Source organism: Phyllostomus hastatus, unplaced genomic scaffold (assembly GCF_019186645.2).
Source record: "Phyllostomus hastatus isolate PE091 unplaced genomic scaffold, TTU_PhHast_1.1 phas_contig_86, whole genome shotgun sequence".
Lineage (NCBI taxonomy): Eukaryota > Metazoa > Chordata > Mammalia > Chiroptera > Phyllostomidae > Phyllostomus > Phyllostomus hastatus.
In genome coordinates, this window is record NW_025333977.1 from 37,976,562 (window position 1) to 37,995,399 (window position 18,838).

The window sequence follows — 18,838 nt, forward strand, 5'->3', positions numbered from 1 at the left end:
CTCCCTTTTTCCATCTTTTCTTTATTTTTTCATTACTATTATTTTAATTATTTTAAGCAAATCATACATAGAGGAGTTTTTAAGGCCAAAATCTTAAAATACCAAGATAATTGGATTCTTTCTGTCTCAGTTTTCCTTATTGCCACTAGTAATCTTCATCAGAGGCAATTGTTTTTATTATTTTATATATTTATCCTAATATTTCAATCTATATTTTACTAACCAATATGTATAAATTTTTATTTTTCATTTAGACCTTATTTTTCACTTTATTTAAATTATGGCAAATGAGGATCCTCTCTCTTAAACTACTATACCCTTTACTTTGTCTACTCATTCTTCTCTATATAATACTATTACAATATTTGGTTAAATTAATAAACATTCATAATTGCTTTGTTTTCATATTCTTACTTTAATTTGTATCTTTTGCTAACAACTTTTATAATTTTCAATTGTCTTTCAACATAATTTTACACAGTGCTAGCCTAATCAGATAATCAACTGCAATTATTATTATTTTTTCTTTTTTGGACCTTTCCATTCCCTGCCATTTGCACTGATCCATCAACAAGCCTTGTTGCACAGCTATCATCCAGAGATCTCCTTCACTATCATTCAGGGACCCTTCCCCTCTCCAGTTGGATCCCTATTCCATGATCCCGTGTTTTCTTTTTCCTGACTTTTTCTCTTATTTTGGTGGTATGTACTCCCCAGAAGCACTCTGATAAAAAGCACATGGAATATAAAATTACTTAGTCTTTACATATTTGAAAATGTTACCTTCACATTTGTTGTTTTGTTGGGTTTAGATACAAGACTGGAAATAATGTTCTTTTAGGTGAATTGCTTCATTATCCTCTAGCTTCTAGTCTTATGTTTGAAAGGTCCAAAGCCATTCTGATTTATGATCTATTGTATATAAACATTTTTCTCTTCTTTCTTACTCTCTGGTGATTTGTATAATTTTTTCTTTATGTAGCTTTAAAAAAATGTTCTAGAGGTATCTGTTTTCATCCACTATCCTATGAGAATTGACAGGTCCTCTTAATTTAGAAGGTTATGTATTTCAGTTCTAGGGTTCCTTTGAATTAATAAATTGAGAGTTTTCTTCTCCTTCTTTTTAATTTCTTTGTTTTAGGGCTCCTATAATTGAGATATTGACACTCCTGGACTGGTGTTGTAATTTACTTATCTTTCTTCTTTTTCTTTTTACTCTACTTTTAGGAAATTCTCAACTTTAACTTTCAAGCAACTCATTTATTATTTTAACATTCTGCATTTTTTTATTTTAATGAGCTTTTTTTCTCTTTGACTTTCTTATATCATCTTGTTCTTGCTTCATTAATGCAGCAGTTCCCCTACTTCTGGGAGGATGTTAATGATGGTGGCTTTTTAAAGATTTTTTTCTTTGAATAGTCTTGATTTTCTCATACTTTTTTTATGTTGTTCATTTGGATGTTCCCGTTCATGGTCAAAATTTTTCTCAGATGTGTTTTGGGGCTCTCTATTTATTTATAAGAAGTGGTTAAGAAGCCAACTGAAAATTCTAAATGTGAGCTTCCAAGATTGAATCAAGAAGAAATAGAAAATCTGAACAGACTTATTACAACCAATGAAATTGAAGCAATAATAAAAAAAATCCAAATAAACAAAAATTCTAGATCAGGTGGTATCATATATGAATTTTACCAAACATTCAAAAAAGAACTAACACCTATCTTTCTCAAGCTATTTCAAAAATTTGAAGAAGAGGGAACACTCTCAAGTTTTTGTGAGTCCTGCATTATCCTGATTTCAAAACTAGATAGAGACACTACAAAGAAAGAAAATTATAGGCCAAAATTCCTGATGAACATAGATGCAAAAGCCCTTAACAAAATATTAGCAAAACTACTTTATCAATGTATCAAAAAGATAATACTCCATTGTCAAATTGAATTTATTTGGGGTGCAAGGTTTGTTCAATAATTATAAAGGAATTTACATAATACATTGTATATACAAAGTAAAGGAAAAGATCATATGATCATATGAATAAATGCAGAAAAAGCATTTGACAAAATTCAGCACCCATTTATGATAAAGACTTCCAACAAAGTGGAAATAAAAGGAACATACCTCCACATAATAAAGGTAATAAATGACAAACCAAGAGCTAAGTAACATTGTACTCAATGGGGAAAAACTAAAAGTGTTTTCCTTAAAATCAGGAACAAGACAGGGATGTTCACTTTCACCACTCTTATTCAACATAGTACTTGGAAGTCCTAGCCACAGCAATCAGACAAGAAAAGAAATGCAAGGCATCCAAATTGAAAAGGAATAAGTAAAACTGTCATTATTTGCAGATAACATGATACTGTATGTAGAGAACACTAAAGATTTCACCAAAAAAAATACTAGAAATGATAAATGAATTCAGAAATTTAGCAGAATACCAAATAAATATTCCTTGCATTTTTACATACTAGGAATAAACAATCAGGAAAAGAAATTAAGAAAATAATTCCATTTATAATTGCATTAAAATGCCTAGGAATAAATTTAAGAATGTACTAGACCTGCACTTGAAAAATTATAAGACACTGAAGAAAGAAATTGAAGAACATACAAATAAGTGGAAGCATATATGTGTTCATGGACAGGAAGAATTAACATTATTAAAATGTCCATACTACACAAAGCAACCTGTAGATTCAATAAAACTCCTATTAAAACACCAATGTCATTTTTCATAGAGTAGAATTAATAATCCAAAAATTTATATTGAACCATAGAAAACCTGAAACAGCCACAGCAATATTGAGAAAGAAAAACAAAGTTGGAGGAATCATGCTACTTGATTTCACAGTACACTGCAAGGCCATAATATCCAAAACAGCATAATACTGACATCAAAATAGGTCAATAGTCCAATGGAATGGAATAGAGAGCCCCGAATAAAGCCATGCCTTTATGGTCAATTAATATTCAACAAAGGAGGCAAGAACATACAATGGGTTAAAAACAGTCTATTCAATAAATGCTGTTGGGAAAATTAGATGCATGCAAAACATTTAAATTAGACCATGTTCTTATACTGTATATAAGAATAAACTCAAAATGAATTAAAACTTAACTGTAAGACTCCAAAATTGTAAAACCTGTAGAAAAAAACCTAAGCAATAAACTCTGACATTTGTCTTTGCAATTTTTTTCTATATTCTTGGAAAAGGGAAACAAAATAAAAAAAATGAACAAATAGAACTGCATCAAACTAAAAATGTTTGCACAGCAAAGAAAACCATAGACAAAACAGTAAGAAATCTTACTGAATGGGAAAAGATATTTGCTAATGATATGTCTGGTAAAGGGTTGATATCCAAATTTATAAAGAACTCATACAACTCAATTTCAAAAAAACAAGTAACCTGAATAGACGCTTCTCCAAAGAGGACATGCAGATAGCCACTAGACAAATGAAAAGATATTCAACATCTCTAAGCATCAGAGAAACGCAAATTAATACCAGGAGATATCACCTCATATCTGTCAGAATGACTGTCATAATAAAGCAACAAACAATAAGTGCTGGTGAGGATGAGAAGAAAAAGGAAACCTCAAGCAGTGCTGGTGGGATTGTAAATAACTGCAGCCAGCATGGAAAACAGTATGGAGTTTCCCCCAAATGTTAACAATGGAAATGCCTTTTGACCCAATAAATCTACTTCTGGGCGTACATCTGAAGAAACTCAAAACACGAATTCGAGAGAATATATGCACCTCTTTGTTCATGGCAGCTTTATTTACAACATCCAAGATATGGAAGCAACCCAAGAGCCCACCAATAGACAAATGGATGAAAAGTAGTGGTGCTTACATACAATGGAATATTGCTTGTCCATAATAAAGTATGAAATCTTACCATTTGCGACAGCATGGAATTAACCTAGCGGGTATTAAACTAAGTGAAATAAGTCAGAGAAAGACAAATACCATGTAATTTCACTGATATAGAATCTAAAGAACAAAATAAATGAATTAAAAAAATAGAAACAGACTTATAGATACAGAAAGCAGACTGATGGTTTCTAGATGTGAGGAGGGTTGGGGAAGTGGCTGAAAAAGATAAAGGAATTAAGAACTACACATTAATAATTACAAAATAGTCACAGGGTGTAAAGCACAGCCTAGGGAAAACAGTCAATAATATTATAATAACTATATATGGTGCAGGGTAGGTACTTGAAGTGTCAATGAGACCACTCCGTAAAGTATGTGATTGCCCAACCACTATGCTGTACACTGGAAAACTAATGCAAAATAATATTAAATGCAAAAACATTACGCTGAGTGAAATAAGCCAGTCAGAAAAAAACAAATACCATATAATTTCACTCGTACGTGGAATCTAATGAGCAAACTGAACTGACAAAGAAAACAGAGACAGACACAGACTCATAGAAAGCAGGATGACAACTAAGGGGAGGGAAGGTTTGGAGGTGGCAAGACTGAGCAAAAATGAAAAAGGACTCACAGACATGGACAACAGTATGGTGATTGCTGGGGGAAGGGGCATATAAGGGGACTAAATGGCAATGGCAAATACAATAGTAAATAAATACATAAATAAAAATTAAAAGAAAAAATAAAATTCTAAATGTGAGTGTGAGGCTTATTAACTTTGAGCTTTTCCATTGGATGATGTGGCTGTACAACTTTATTGGTTAATGAATCACTAGTATTAAGAGTGTTAGATCTTTCCTCTGAAGCTAGTCAAATTTCCCATAGAAGATTCATTCATTCTCTTGCCTGGTAGGTAACAGTCTCACTGATATTTCAAGTGAGCTGTGTGAGAAACATTACTTAGTGCTAGGAGAGTGGATTAGAATAAAGGGTGTCACGTTCAGCATAGGTTTTATCTGATTGTCCTTATTTCACCATTCTCTTCCCTGTCCTCATTTTTGAGATAACTGATTGCATGTGCCTCAAACTAAAAGATTATTCAGCCCTGGCTGGTGTGGCTCAGTGGACTGAGTGTCATGCCAGCCTGTGAAACTTAGGGTCACCAGTTCAATTCCCAGTCAGGTCTCATGCCTGGGTTGCAGGCTGGGTCCCTGGTGGGGGCACTTGAGAAGCAACCACACATTGATGTTTCTCTCCCTCTCTTTTTCCCTCCTTTCCTCTTTCTCTGAAAATAAATAAATAAAGTCTTTAAAAAAGATTATTCATATTAATACAAAGCAAATTCCTATTTTTTATAACAGCATAACAAAATTCTGCTATATATGATCCATATCAGGGGATCTCAGCTAAGGGATTGTCAGTGTCTGTACTTTCATGTTTTCCAAAACAGAAAGGAAGGGAACATGGTGAAATATACTCTGGCCCTTAAAATAGCTTATCCTTATTTTAGAGGGGAATATAACTATAATCTTGTAACATTCCTAGAAAGAGAACCCAGAAATATTGGTGAACAGCACTAATGATTTTTTATCTTGCTGCTTATAGTTCCTCCTGGATCTTTTCTGGATTCTGCATTGCAAAATGGGTTTGTCCTCCAGCTTAACTCTGCTGATTTGGGGTTTTTCATTTTCAATGAGCTAATCTGGTTACCACTTGTTCATTTTGATGTTGCTGTTATCTTTTCTCCCATTTTTGCTGTTACTTGGAGTTATATCTTGAAAAATTACTTTAGTTTTTGTGGAGTTTCACAAAAGAGTGTGTTGGATGCATGTATTCAGTCTGACATAGTTATCTGAAAAACAATGGTTGTAATTTTCTGTAAATTGAATAAGCTAATTCTACAATTTTGAGCTTTACTGAAAATAATTTAAAGAATGTGATAAGGTAGATGTTTTATAAAAATACTTTATTATCAAGTTTGTATTGACATGAACAACATTTTGATCCCACAATTCTCTCTCTGTATATTGGATTTTCAAAGGTGTTCCTAGAAGAAAGCATAGCAATTATAAACAATAGCAATTTGTTGAGTCTTAGAAAAGTCAGTTTGTTAAATTTCCCAGATCTAATATTTACTTAGGGAATTATTACTTACTTACAAATCCTTTTACAAATCATAAAGCTTGAAATCCTTGGCTTTTATCAAACTTAAAGTAGCCACTAATTTAGTTGTTCTATCAGTTATCTGCTGTCCCCCAAATCTTGCCTAATAACCAACCATAAAGTTTAGTAACAAACTTCATTGTATTGGTTGCATGGGTATTTTTCTCATGAGTCTGTGGGTTACCTGGTCAGTTCTGGTAACAGAAGTCTGGCTTGGGTAAACCGGGCTGAGCTTGCCGTTCATCTCTGCACAGTTGTGAAAGGGCACACAGCATGCTGGTGGAGGCTGGCTAACTGCCAACTAGGATGCTTCAGGTCTACTGGAGGTGTCTCTTATTTACTAGTAAGCTTTTCTGAGTATCTAAGTCAATTCTGGCTGCTACAAAAGGATACCATAGATTGATGGTTTCAAGAACAAACATTTATTACAGTTCAGCAGGCTGAGAAATATAAAAACAAGGCACGAACAGATTAAGTGTCCATGAAGGCCTATTTCCCAATGTGCAAAGGGCTCCCTTCTCACTTTATCTGCAGGTGACAGGGAGAGGGGAGGGAAAGGGAGGGAAAGGGAAGGGAGAGGGGATAGTGAGAGTGTGTGGGGCGGGGGGAGAGGGGAGAGAGAGAGAGAGAGAGAGAGAGAGAACAAGCTAACTCTCTTCCTATACGGAAAATCTCATCATGAGGAATCCACCTTCATAACCTAATCACTTCCCAAAGTCTCCACCTACAAAAACTATCACATTATGGTTTCAGAATATGAATTTGGGGTGCGTACAAATATTCTACAACACTGGGCTTATTCTTATGGTAGTAGCAGGGTTCTGAGAGAAAAAAAATGCTTGTAGGTCCTAGGCTTGGAATTGACACAAAATCGCTTTTGCTGCATTCTATTGGTTAGTGTAAGTCACAAGAACAGCCCAGATCCAAGGTGTGGGGAAAAAAGACTCTCCTTCTTGATCAGAAGATTCATAGCATCAAATTGTAAGGATGTCGATTTAAGGAGGAGTATAAAGTCTGTTTTTTTTAAATTCTGTCTTCCAGAAATGTCAAATGATAGGTAGTTAAAAATAATTTCTGATGGTTAAAATATAAATGGGGCATACATAAATCTCCAAATGAGTTTAAAGAACTGAATAACTGTGCTAGAAGTAAACGCTCTTTGTTCTTGGTTATGGACACATTTCCTCAATGCTTACATATACATAAAACATTTTCAACTAATGCCTAACCCTCTCATTCAAAAATAGCCCATCCAGATTATAAAGAGATGATTTCTAATATGTTTATATTTTATACTTAATAATTACTTACAAAGTTGAAAATATAGTATTTAAATTGTATATACTATAGTTAGAATAGAATTCAAGTTTTCAACACAGAGTATTATATATTGGGCAAAAGTAAAGTGATGAAAAAGTTAAAAATTATCACATGAAAATATATTTCATTAAAATAAAATTATGTGCAAAAATAGTGGAATCAAAACAAGTTCAAGGAGAAAAAGGAACAATATAGAATTACCAATGGTTAAAAGAAATTTTGTTTACATATTTTTAGGTAGATATTGGTATATGGTAAATCACAGTTTTATTGCATATAATTTAAAAGTGGTATAACTATTTTATTGTAAAATGTCATTACTTAAAGAACAACATTACATGTATTTTATCAAAGTGTTCCCCTTAGGATGAAAAGTTTTAATACCAGCTGAAATGTAGGGAATATTATGTAATTAAATAACAACATACATATACATATGCGTGTGTGTATGTAGGTGAGGGTTGCAAGGAAGAAAGAAAACCATTTTAAGGTGACTGCTTTGGGCCTGTCAGTCTCCATCAGGTCTGGCCTCTCTGTTCTGGACTCCACACGGTGACATCTAGAGCCTTCTATCCATATATCATTGTTAAAACTTAAAAAAAAAAGACATTTCTTATCATTTGTTTCTGTATGCACAAGTGATTACTTTTTATTATAAAATAAATTATAGCCCTGGCTGGTGTGGCTCAGTGGATTGAGCATCAGCCTGCAAACCCAAAGGGTCGCTGGTTCAATTCCCAGTCAGGGCACATGCCTGTGTTAAAGGCCAGGTCCTCAGTAGGGGGCACGTGATAGGCAATGACACATTGATGTTTCTCTTGCTCTCTTTCTCCCTCTCTTCCTCTCTTTCTAAAAATAAATAAGTAAACTTTAAAAGATACAAATAAATTATAGAAGCCATTGCAAATTTATTTGACTCTGAGTCATTGAAACTATAGCACCTTTGTTCCCCAGTGGGTATCAATGAAACCTTGACTTCTTGAGGTCTGAACCCTGCTGTCTAATCTATACATGTATCCATAGGCACACATGACTAGCTCAAATTGAGATATGCCATAGGTGTAAAACACATTGTATTTTGAAGATTTAGTACAAAAAAGAGAATGTAAATATAAAACAGCTCATTAATGCATTTAGGCTGTTTTGGATATATCAAGTTTAACAAAATATATAAACTAATTGTATCTGATTTTTAAAACACTCTGATGTGGCTAACCAGGATATCTGAAGTCACATATGTGGCTCCCATTCTATTGCTATTGGCAAGCACAGATCTAGCCCCACACAGTCAGGAGCCCTGAGGACAATCTCTGTCCCCAGAGGACTCAAAGGGCACATGACTTCTGGCTTTTTGTGTGTTCATTTTTTATCATTTGTGTAAAATTTTTTTACTTAATGGTTGAACACTAGCACAAATTTCCAGTTATCTTAGGACTTATCACAGTCATAAAACTAGTACTTACTTAAGAAATTGTTTTTGTTTATCTTGCTCTCTGGACTGTAAGTTCGATGAGATCAGGAACTATAGCTGCTCTTGCTCACTGTTGCACTTCCAGAGCCTAACTATGCCTAACTATGCCTGGTGACTGTAGATCTTTACTAAATACTCGATTAATGAATAAATGACCTTTCTGGTATACAACGGCATGTCTGAATTTTGAAATGGGAAAGGAGTGTGATGTAACAGCTGATGTCCATGGCCCACTGAGATCCCTACATGACCTCTGTTTCTGGTGAGATTCTCCCTGTGCCTTATAGGGTTCAACAGGATCGAGCCATTAAGTGAAATTATTATCCATGAAATAGTCATAAAATGATAAAGGAATGAGGGGAAAGTAATTTCTTCACACCACAGGAGACTATTGTATGCAGTTATTAAAGAGAGGTGATGAAAGATGACTAGAGAAGGAGTTTCCTGGGAAAGATTGGGTGTCCCAGAAAAAAAGTGTGATCCCCAGTGGCATTTAATGTGAGGCGATTCATGTGCCTTTTCTTTCTGATTGTTCCAGAACGCTGCGATGACTGGGGGCTAGACACAATGAGGCAGATCCAAGTGTTTGAAAATGAGCCTGCCCGCATCAAGTGCCCACTCTTTGAACACTTCTTGAAATTCAACTACAGCACAGCCCATTCAGCTGGCCTTACTCTGATCTGGTATTGGACCAGGCAGGACCGGGATCTTGAGGAACCAATTAACTTCCGCCTCCCTGAAAACCGCATTAGTAAGGAGAAAGACGTGCTCTGGTTCAGGCCCACCCTCCTTAATGACACAGGCAACTATACCTGCATGTTAAGGTAGGCTGAGTTTTGGTGGTGAGTTCTCCTTTCCATTTAGTCCCTGGGTCTTGAGCTAGATGATGCATGGCATGTGCGATGAAGCTGTGGATGGGACAGAAGCACCTAGAAAAAGTTATGAACACTCTACCTCAATGGCTTAGCTAAGCATGGCTGAAAGAAATGTGAGAAAATTGTTGTGCTCCTGAGAACATTCTTTGTAGGTGGTCCCTTTCCATACTTTGACATACGTCAAGGTTGTCTAAGGTCACAGCCTTGTTTACTTGTCCCCTTTCCCTGACGGGAGAGCCTGCCTACCCTTTGTCCCCACCAGAGGACATCTATTCCTCTAGAATCACAGGAGTGTCCAAACTTTTGGCATCTCTGGGCCACACCTGAAGAAGAGGAGTTGTATTTGAGACACATATTAAATACCTTGTGACACACAATCACAAAAACATCTCATGATGTTTTAAGTAAATTTATGATTTTGTGTTGGACCACATTCATAGCCATCCTGGGGGGTCCGCCAGCCGCAGGTTGGACACCCCTGCTCAACGATCAGCGAGGCAGGGAGTAGAACCCATTGGTGTCTGTTATTGTCTTCTTTCAAAGTACCTTAAATGGAATAAAATCCTGAGATGCCTTTTATAGAAGAAAGAGTGTTTGTGAGGCATCATACATAATTAGTACAATGCTTTTCAAACTCTTCTACCAAAATCCCCCTAAGAAGCAAACAGACACCATATCCCTGGGAATCTAGGGATATAATCCAAAGCACCCCATCATTGCACAAAACTTCTTTCAAATCCACTTTTTTCTTGAAAGTTCATGTAAACTTTGCATTTTGCTCCACAAAATATTTATTTTTTTTCCTGTACTACCAATTTATGTTGCTTTTGCTCTGAAAAAAATAATTAAACTGAGGCCTCTCTGACAAATAATTATTTTAAAGCTTAGTTCTTTAGCTACTTTTTTCTCCAAGGTTCCTTTTTACTTCTAGGCTTTATTTTTTAAACTCCCACCCTGGCTGGTGTGGCTCAGTAAATTGAGCGCCAGCCTGTGAACCAAAGGGTCAAAGGTTCCATTCCCAGTCAGGGCACATGCCTGGGTTGCAGGCCAGGTCCCCAGCAGGGGGTGTGCTAGAGGGAACCACACATTTGCAAGTTTTTTCCCTCTTTTTCTCCCTCCCTTCCCCTCTGTCTAAAAATAAATAAATAAAACTTAAAAAAATAAAAATAAATAAACTCCCATCTGTGTTATGTATTTTTACATTGTTTCCTACTATTTAATAAATACATTGGTTTTCCAGGGCTGCCATAACAAAATACTACAGCCAGGGTGGTTTAAATAACAAAAATTTGTTTTCTCACAGTTCTGGAGGCTTGAATTCCAAAATCAAGGAATTGAAAGGCTTGGTTTCAATCATCTCCCTTTGACTTGTAGAAGGCTGTATTCTCTCCATGGTTTCCCCTCTGGTTTCTAATCCTTCATATTGGATAGGATCTAACCATATGGCCTCATTTGACCTTAGTTGTCTTTTTGCATGGTTTTTCTCCAAATATAGTCATATTCTGAGGTACTGAGAGTTTGGACTTCAACATATGAATCTTGAAAGGACACAATTTGGCCTAGGCTTATAATGATAAGGCTGAATAACATAAGACAACAAATTGCAGTAACATAACATAACATAACATAACAAACATAACATAACATAACATAACATAACATAACATAACATAACATAACATAACAATAGCTAATCCCAGACCTTCTGAATGCCCCATGTCATTCATGGGTATTAACTGTTCTCTGATGGAGAATTTAGTTAGGACTATGCTTTGATAAATTTAAACTATGGAATGATTAAGAGGAGAAGAACCTGTTTTCTACCACAGAAAACATATTGATCATTATGGCCTTGGGAGTCCCTTAACTCTGACGGCCCTTCTGAGGCTCTCATGTGACTATTTAATTTTATTGAGGTGGACTCTAAACTGCAGTGTGGGCTTCCAAGGAGCCTGAAATAGTCATGTGTCCATTATTTATATCTTCATACTTCTTGTAGGAAAGGTTAGAAAAGATTATAGTGGAAAGAGCAATGGATGAGAAGACAGAAAACCTAGGCTACGATTCCACCTCTGCCATTGCATAGCTGGTGATCATAGCCACATTTGTCCATGCCTCAGAGCATTACTAGCTATATATCTGCACGCAAAAGTCAGCCTACATGCTCTTTGAGCTCCTTTCCATCTTTAACAATTGTTAACCCATTAACATTTGTATGTGGACATCAGCAAATATCTGGGAAGAGGTCACTGGTAGCTTTCTGGATGACCTTGGTCTCTACTACATTCTAGTGCCTCAGTATCTCTATTTCCTTTTCCTCAGCAACCAACTACTTATCTAGAGCTTTTCCTAGACTTCTCTAATCTTCTTTGACGTTACAGGAGCAGGGCTGCATGGCTGTTAGGCCTAAGTATACCTTTAATGTTATTTTATTAATTTTCAGATTGTTTCTTCAGTTTACATGTCTGCCTATTTTCTATGTATCTAAAGAAAATCTAAAATTAAACTTGTCTTGTGGGGACACCAGAAGTTTCTCATTGTCATGAGTTGATTCCTAAACTGAGCATGGCAAAGCGAACCACTGAAATCATAAGCCTGATGTCTTTAAGACCATTGGGTTAAGATTCAGTTTCTAGGATTTTACTGCTTGTATTCTTGCTTTAATACCCCTATTAAGATAACATCCAGATTTGACTTTCGGAGCTGGAAAAGTCAGCCCAATCACTGTTAATTGTCTTTTATTAAAAAATCAGAAAATATATCTGAAATTTACCTTCTGTAATATCTTCTATAGAATACTTTTATCTGATAGACACCTATTATTTGTTCATAGAAATCATGCCTGCTTCTCTCCCTTTCCACCTTATCACTGTCATGAGTCATCTTCAAACACCCTCTCCTCGCATCTTGGTGAGGAGAATGCATACCCCCACTCCTTCCGTTGTATTTAGTCATAATTCATGAGTCATTGATGATTGAGTATGTACTTGATACTTTAAATAGAAACTATTAACAGGGTGGACCCACTTACCCATCACCCTAAAAATCACTTATTTTTATTATTTGTTTTCCTGTATATGCATGCAAGTTTTACATCAATCCCATTCATTTTAACAAATATTTATTCAGCATCTACTGAAAGTTTAGGCACTATGCTAAATGCAAGGAATATAAGTAAACACACATGGTTATGCCCTTGTTTGAAATATAATAAATTAAGAAGAACAGAATAGCAAGTCAGCACAAGGAAATGTCTGAAGTGCTTGGAGAAGTAGAGACCTAATTTGGGGTATGTAGAGGACCACACATAAGACCTCCTTTTGAAAGGTGGGGTGATGGGATAAGAAGAGGCCTCCATGCAGACAAAACAACCTGGGCAAACATTAAAAACAGTCTCCAGCCATCTTAACATGTTTTATGCATTTGTTAGTTTTTTTCTTAATGCTTGATTTTTTATGGATATCTACAACAGCTTTGAATGGTTGTACCATGATTTTCATTTCAATCTTCATATTTTATAGATTTTTAAAATTGATTTCTGTGTTTTCCTTGTTGATCAAGCACTACATAGACACTTTTGATCATGTGCTCCCCCTGTTACCAATTTGCCATATTGTATCAAGTGAAAAATTTTCCAGAAATAAGATTACTAAGGCAAAAGTTAAAACATTTTTAATGGTTTTAGAAATGTATTTATTTTCTAAAGGTTGCTTATAGCATTATCAGCCATGAGTATTAATATGGTATTCTCACCTTTCTCTTACCAGCACTGAATATTATTGAGAATGTTTTAAGCATGAAATTAAATATACATATACATGCATATATATATGTATATACACAGACAGACAAACACATATACATGTTTAGGAGCATATTTAAAAATACAAATATTTTAGTATATCATAAGTAGTTAATTACGTCTGTTTTTATTCTGTGATGTCAATTGTTTTAGCAAATGCCTCCATAATGTATTTAACTCTCACATGAACTTGCAAGTATAACATCTCAATACATGGCATTACTTCACTTAGCGTTTTAAAAAATGTATTTACTACATTAAAACAAATGCAAATGAAACTCCTCATTCATTGCATATTTCTCTTTTCAGGAACACCACATATTGCTGCAAAGTTGCATTTCCTCTGGAAGTTGTCCAAAAAGATAGCTGCTTCAATTCTCCAATGAAAGTCCCCGTGCACAAACTGTACATAGAATATAGTGTTCAGAAGATCACTTGTCCAAATATAGATGGATTTTTCCCTCCCAGTGTCACACCAACCGTCACTTGGTACATGGTAAGCACCCTGGAGGGCATTTTACTCTCTCTAAAATAGCAGAAATGATTTGTTGAGTTGATGTAGAAACAGATTTTTCTCGTTAGATCTTTAATGTCTTCTTTAGTGACTTTATACAAATCTTTCAGTGCTTCCTCACCTTATAACATTTTAAAGGATGTGCTAGAGAGCACACTGCCTTAACCCATTATCTCTTAAATTGCATTCACTGACTACTAAAAGTATCTCATTTCTGTTAACTTCTCATGAAATGCAATTTGAGAAATGTTGCCCACTTTCATTCTCTGCTCAATGAAGGTGGAAACTGCTAATTCATCTGGTGAATATTAATTCCTTGACTAGTCAATACTGCATTTTATTACTTGTATGGGTTTTCATGTTGGCGCTTATTTGTGGGCATAGTCCACCTGTGGTCTCTTTCACATCTCAGGGATTTGGGAAATGTTTGATCAGAAATGGTAGTATTGGAAGGTGACACATGTGACAGCCACAATTTTTTAATATCTTCAAATATCCACATAAACCCAAGCCCCAAACTCCTGGACAACATTTAAGACAATACTCAGTGTCAAGTTATCCACAAGAACTACTTTCAATAAAACAAATGAGACAAACTACAAACATGACCCATACAAAATCAATGTCTCTAGGGAAAAGGAGTAAATGGAAATAAGGTGATATCTGGCAGACTGGAGAACAACACCCCCACCCCAAAAGCCAGTGTGTACTCACTAGAAAGTATGGTGAGTCAATTTAAGAACAGCAACTGAAATTGGGAAGGGTAAGTCCAAGATGCTTATAGTAAGAAATTCTAAAGGGTTTGGAATTTTTCTAGTGCGTTGGAACTCTAAAGAACAGCCACCTATGATGTGGAGAAATGACTGGGAATGGTATCAAAAGTAAACAAGATTGGGCCCCAGTTCAGTGGCTGGACTGGTGGGAGTGCCATCCCAGGCACCAGAAGGTTATGAGTCGACCCCTGATCAGGATGCTTATGGGAGGCAACCAATTGGTGTCTCTCTGTCTCTCACTCATTCAGTCTCCCTCCCTCTCTTTCTGAAATCAATAAAAATATTCTTGGGTGAGAATTAAAAAAAAGTAAACAAGATCAGGCTAGTACAGGGTGAGGCAAAAGTAGGTTTACAGTTGTGAATATGTAAAACACTTTATTCTTGTATTATAATTTATTAATTATTGCATTATTTCCCAGACAAACACATGTAGCCCTACTTTCACCCCACCCTGTGTAGAGGAGGGGAAGAGAAGACCAAGAAGAGCAGAGCAGAGTCAGGAAATGTGAAGACCATACTTTTGAAGAGGAATCTCTGTTAAGACAAAAAATCTTGCCAAATTGTAAAACTCAGAAAACAAAAATAATCAAGATAAACCTACCATTTGGAATTATAAGAAAAGGAAGAATAAGAAGCAGAATAATATTCTATGGGGGGGGAAGCATGCCAGAAGGACATATTTTAAACCACTATTTCAAAAATGAACTAAAAAAATTTAAGAAATAATACGAGATGAGAAAGATTAACATAAATAAATTAGAATTATGAAAGTTCAGAAATTCTAAAACTCAGTAAAAACTTAGATGTCATTTTAGGAATGAAGCTAAGGTAAGGGGAACATAATATCAAGTGAGCACAATAGATAATGCCTTAAGATTAACAGAAAGTGGAACAAATGTAAATCAAAATTAAACGATGGATAAAAATGAGGAGGATGAATGTATAAAGTAGACTTTAAGACAATGAGTATAGTTAGAGATAAAAGAGGACTTTCCAGAATAAAAAAAGGGTCAATTCATCAGTAAGGTATAAAAATAATTAAACTATATGTGCCTAATAGCCGTGTTTCAAAATGCATGAAGCAAAAGTTGACGGAAGTAAAGGACAAAATAGGCAATTCCATAATCATAGTTGAAAATTTTAGCATCTGTCTCTGTTTAAGTCATTAATGAAATGAGTTTGGAGTAAATTTCAAGAATTTTCCATTGACCAAAACGGAACAATTTGAATTTCAGTAAAGGTATAAATTATAATAGCTCAAATCCCATGAATTAAGTTTAAGTCCATAAAAGTTCATAATGCTATTTCAGAATATTTAATTGGTTACATTTGGGTGATAATAGGAAATGCATTTTTTATCTTGAAAACTGGTATATAAAGGGGGGAAATTGAGTATTTATTCTGTCTTTTCTATAAGAAATGTTATAAAAAGGTGCAGAGAGGCCTGTTTTTATAAAAGTATATAATCACTCTGTAACCCCCAATGACCCAATAAGTCTAAGCATCAAGCATCAATGACAGCCACCATCACAAGAAGAGTTAACAGCCAGACATATCACTTTTGATGAAAAAATAATAGCAATTATAATTGTGCCAAGTGGATTAAACTTTTGGATGCCGCTGCCATTTTGTGGGAAGTACAGAGAACAAAGAGATGTATTGATCTGAACCATGAGTTTGCAGTCAGCAAAATCCAGACTGCAGAAAATTGTATATGCCAAATGCCTTCGGTTACTCAACAGATAAATTGTAAGAAAAACAAAGGCATGATGTGGGCATGTATTGACTAAAAGAAACATGTAAGACAAATTTAAAAATAGATGTGACTATGAGTGTCTAAGGACACACAGAAAGGTGATAAAATTCTAAATGAAAACAAGGAGTGATTTTGCTGTAAAGAGTGGATAGTGGCTACTCTGGCCGGTAGTAAAAGAGCTGACACTGACATAGGGCATGTGGGAGGTGACTGGCAACATTTTATCCTTGGACCTGAGCTGTGGTAACAAAGGTGTTTGCTTTATAATAACTTATTAACACATACATACTTATGTTTGAGTGTTTTTTACGTATTGCGTTTTATAGAAAACATGAAAAAGGGAGGGGACAAAGTGAGAAAATGACAGTGAGAGAGAGATGTTGAAGATCAATTGCAATGTAAAAACTTTAGATCATGTTTTGTTCAAACAAACTATAAAACAAGTTATGAGAAAATCAGGGAAACTTGAAAAGAATATTAATGATATCAATGAACTGTTATTACTATTTTAAATCATGATAAAAGTGTGATAGCTATGCTTGCAGAAAGAGTTTTGTCACTTAGAGATACAGAAGTATTTACAAATTAAATTATGCAATATCTGTGATGTGCTTCAAAATAATCTAATAAGAATTCTAAGTTCCACAAGAATGTCAACAAGAATTTATTATTGGTTTTAAGAACAGGAAGAAATTTACATGCATCTACTCCATGAAACTGACTATTCCTTGAGGGCAAAGTTATGCCATACCCATCTCTCTGTGTTTCCACCGATTCCCAACTTTCTGTTCTTTCTGTTTGGATGAACGTGTGAAAGTCTGAAGCAGCAAAGGAGGAGCAGGTTTGGGGAGCAGGTGAAGGATGTAGATAATGTCATATTGAGGTAGAGGTGTCTTTGAGGCATCTAGGTGGCAGTGACCAGCAAGCAGTGGCTACATGAGGAAGAATCTGGAGCACAGAAGAAAAATCAAAGTTGGAGTCAAAGAATTGGATGCATCTGTATCAGCGATTTTCAACTTTTTTCATCCCATGGCACATATAAACAATTACTAAAATTCCGCAGCAGACCAAAAAATATATTTCTGCCTATCTGGCAAAAAAGGTATAATTTTGATTCATTTACACTGGATGCCTATTTTTGTGTTTACTTTTGTCATTTTTTTTATTCGACAATCTGAAGGGGAAGATGTCAGCATCCCTGACTAAATAGTGAGGTATTGCGTATTTTAAAACGGCTTGTGACACATCAGTGAGTCTCTTATGGCACACTGGTTGAAAATTGCTGATCTATTAATATAATGTATGGTAGTTGGAGCCCTTAAGGCTGGGGTATCAAACTCATTTTCACTGGGGGCCATTTCAGCCTTGTGGTTGCCTTCAAAGGGCCAAATGTAACTTTAGGACTATATACATGTAACTACTCCTTAACTTGGGGCAAGGAGCTCAGCACTGCTGCCGCTGGGTAGAAATAAGGTGCTGGGCCAGATAAAACAAGATGGAGGGCCAGATTCAGCCCGCACTCAGGCCTTGTGTTTGCCATCTGCGCCTTAAGGACTAGCACTAAAATCTGGAGAGAATGTTCCTGGGGTGAATGAAATCAGAAAGCCTGGAAAGAAGACAGAGAAAAAAGTCATAGTGGCCAGACCATTGCTATGGCAGATACCCAACAATGTGCAAGTGACAAAACAGAAATGGGTAACCAGCCAACCTTCCTATTCTATGCAAAAGGTCACTCTTGTTGTGTGGTATAGTGCTTTTATTTCTCTCTCTTTGTGTAACTGCCTGAAACCATTAATTCTAATAGTGCTGCCATCTTGGGTACAGAATCAGGGTTCTTGGCAGCTACGTTTTCCCAGCACTGCATCGCAGTGCTGACATTGCTTTCTGCCTTCTGCCTTCTACAGTAACTCCCTGCATCCACTTAGGTATCTTGGCCCTCCTAGAGTAGTTCTCTTTTCATTGCTATCAGCTGAATTCCCTGCCTTGGCATTGTGGAAATAGTCTCTTTTTGTGACACAAAAAAAAGTGTGTAAGAGCTAAAAGATACATTAATTATGTTCAGCAATTTGCTTCCTCTTAGCAGAAAGATGAACACTGATACACTGAAAGAAGGAAAAGAAAGCTAACCATTCTTGCATTTTACTTGTAAAATACACTGAGCTAGGTACTTTATGTGTTACATTTAATACCCATTACCATCCTTCAAGGCAGATGTCATCCTTTTATAGATCATGAAGCAGAGGCTCAGAGAGGTAAACAGTAGAGCTAACATTTAT

At 35.6% G+C, this 18,838-nt stretch overlaps 1 protein-coding gene across 6 annotated transcripts in view; it reads left to right on the forward strand.

Annotated features, from left to right (window-relative positions):
• The window catches only part of LOC123827290 (interleukin 1 receptor accessory protein), a 142,445-nt gene that overhangs the window by 87,043 nt on the left and 36,564 nt on the right, over window positions 1-18,838 (forward strand). For all 6 annotated transcript variants that reach the window (XM_045851803.1, XM_045851799.1, XM_045851801.1 and 3 more), the window contains 2 exons: window positions 9,381-9,666; window positions 13,829-14,015. In XM_045851803.1, coding sequence (XP_045707759.1) covers window positions 9,381-9,666; window positions 13,829-14,015 — 473 coding nt within the window. The remainder of the gene's footprint in view (window positions 1-9,380; window positions 9,667-13,828; window positions 14,016-18,838) is intronic.